The sequence below is a fragment of the Trachymyrmex cornetzi genome, unplaced genomic scaffold (assembly GCF_001594075.2).
Source record: "Trachymyrmex cornetzi isolate Tcor2-1 unplaced genomic scaffold, Tcor1.1 scaffold320, whole genome shotgun sequence".
Taxonomy (NCBI): Eukaryota; Metazoa; Arthropoda; class Insecta; order Hymenoptera; family Formicidae; genus Trachymyrmex; species Trachymyrmex cornetzi.
Genome location: NW_017297898.1, coordinates 579,870 through 582,093, shown reverse-complemented (window position 1 = coordinate 582,093; position 2,224 = coordinate 579,870). Strand labels below are relative to the sequence as shown.

Here is a 2,224-nt window from a genome sequence, read left to right as displayed (position 1 = left end):
CCATATAATACGTATATTTGTATGTATATTATATACCTACATACATATTGTATGTATATATAATATATATAATGTATATGTAACATATACACATACATGCAGATATACATACAGATATACATATACAACTGTATAGTTATGTAATAGAATATTAAAAATAGTGAAATACTAAAAATAGAACTAGACAACAGATATGCACCTTTAATATGTGTGACGGTGTCTTCTTAATGGATCAAATATTCTGAACTCAATAAATTGAAATTCAATTCATTCAGCGTTTCAAGCACCTATTCGAATGGTCAATTAACACATTTCATAAATATAACTCGCACAGCATAATATACAACTCTTTTATAACATAAGGAAAAAACAAAGACTAAACTGTGGTAACGTTATCATTCGCGATAGTAATTATGTTACACTCTCTTAACGTCGACGACTCTTCCAATGACGCGTTCGGTAATAGTTCAAAGAGGAAAACTAATATTAACGCACACGGGCGCGCATTTTAATTCTACAAATCTCGGAGAGAAGTCCCTTAAAAACAGAGAAACTTCTTGAAGCCACGTACGAGATAAAAATATATCTGGTATGACAGCTACGTTTTCTCGCACTCTTAATATAATTATTACTATTTACGTTATTATTATTTTTATTATTACTATTCCGAGACTTGGTTCAATGATTGAGAAAAATCTACTCTCAAAGAATTCGTTTTCCCGTCGCCTTAATCACCCACAAACAACATGTCTCCCTCTTTTCATTCGCTTATAAACGTTACATTAACAAACTTCTGATTATTTGTTCAGTCCTTAAGAGAATTAATAAAATATCCTCATTCTATGGGTATATATTACGTATATATCCCAATTCAATACTGCTATATAATGTCACAGGTAGCTGTTTCCCCACTCTTAGCTGCGCATTAAATAGTAGATAGTTTTGTTTAAAATTGCATTTGCACAGCTATGTGCTTCGAAGTTAATTTAATTGCGCGTTACGCTCCCGGCATAATATCGGGAATACCGATTTTCTTTATTTCGATTGACAAATTCATCACTTGAATGAAGGAACGGAACCGATTATATGTGCGTATCTCTTATCACTTTAGTCAAGCTCCATTTCGTTACATTCTGCACTGTAAGAGATCGACAGGAGAAAATCAATTATCAGTATCGGTTCGATTTACTTTCGAAGCATAAGATAAATCGAGAAGTCAGTCTTTAGACACGTAAAAGCACCGATCTTCATTGTTGTATCGATCAGTCTTTCTTTCTTCAGAGACGAGTTTTCCAGACAAACAGATTTGCATCAATTAAGATTATTTCCATAACAGTAACCTGATCATTTTTCTCGATGCTTCATAAAACAATCAAAATGATCTGTTCTTATAATATTATTCACTGTTCGGTAATATAATCCTTAAAAATCGCTATATTTTTATATAATTTTAATTATATTTTGATAGGGAATCGGTTTAAGAATAAACCGCTCAGTCTGCAGAATTTTTGTTACGTGTTTCTTGTCGTTTTCTTCCATGTTGCCGCTCGCGTTTTATAGCTTTGCCTTCAACTTTTTTCTGATGTTCCTTGACTGAAATCGAAGTTGATGGTTTCGATATCTGGGGAGATAATCGCCCCAGAGAAGCCTCTTGTCACCTAAGGCTGATTAGCACTTTCTCTACGTTCAACAGAGACTTCACCTTGTCGTTGTACTTGATAAGAATAACCTTGGAACCACGCACATTAATCCTTTCGCCGCCGCTCAACAGGTGACAACAACGAGATTGTTCCAGGAAATCTGGCAACTTTAGCTCACGCATGACCTCACGATGGGCGATTGCAGGCGGTCCAGAATGTGCTTTCGGATTAATTTGACGGAGAAGAGCATCACGACTCTTTATCTTCAAAATCGCCATGAGATCTTGAAGCAGCACCCATTTATCGGGATCGTTGTTCAAGGTGAACAAGACAGGCAAGTTGATGTCGCTTACTTCCATTTCGATATCATCTAGTTCATCTGATTCAGGATTGTCCGATGGAACATCATCGAGCGGATTGTAGCCCGTCTCTTCTGGATCTAAAAAGAATTCCATAAAAGATTAAAAATATATATTATATATTTGGAATATATATTATATATATGTATGTATGTATATATATATATACAGGGTGGACCATCTGAAGTGATCCAGTCAAATATCTCGAAAACTAGTAGGGATAGA

The 2,224-nt window shown here is 34.8% G+C and overlaps 1 protein-coding gene across 1 annotated transcript in view; it reads right to left on the bottom strand.

Moving 5' to 3' along the window:
• Positions 1-1,473: 1,473 nt before the first annotated feature.
• LOC108762745 (mucin-5AC) overlaps positions 1,474-2,224 on the bottom strand; it is an 80,777-nt gene continuing 80,026 nt past the window's right edge. Inside the window, exon 11 of the mRNA XM_018509890.1 lies at positions 1,474-2,079. Within this exon, the coding sequence (XP_018365392.1) occupies positions 1,655-2,079 (425 nt within the window). The 3' untranslated portion in view covers positions 1,474-1,654. The remainder of the gene's footprint in view (positions 2,080-2,224) is intronic.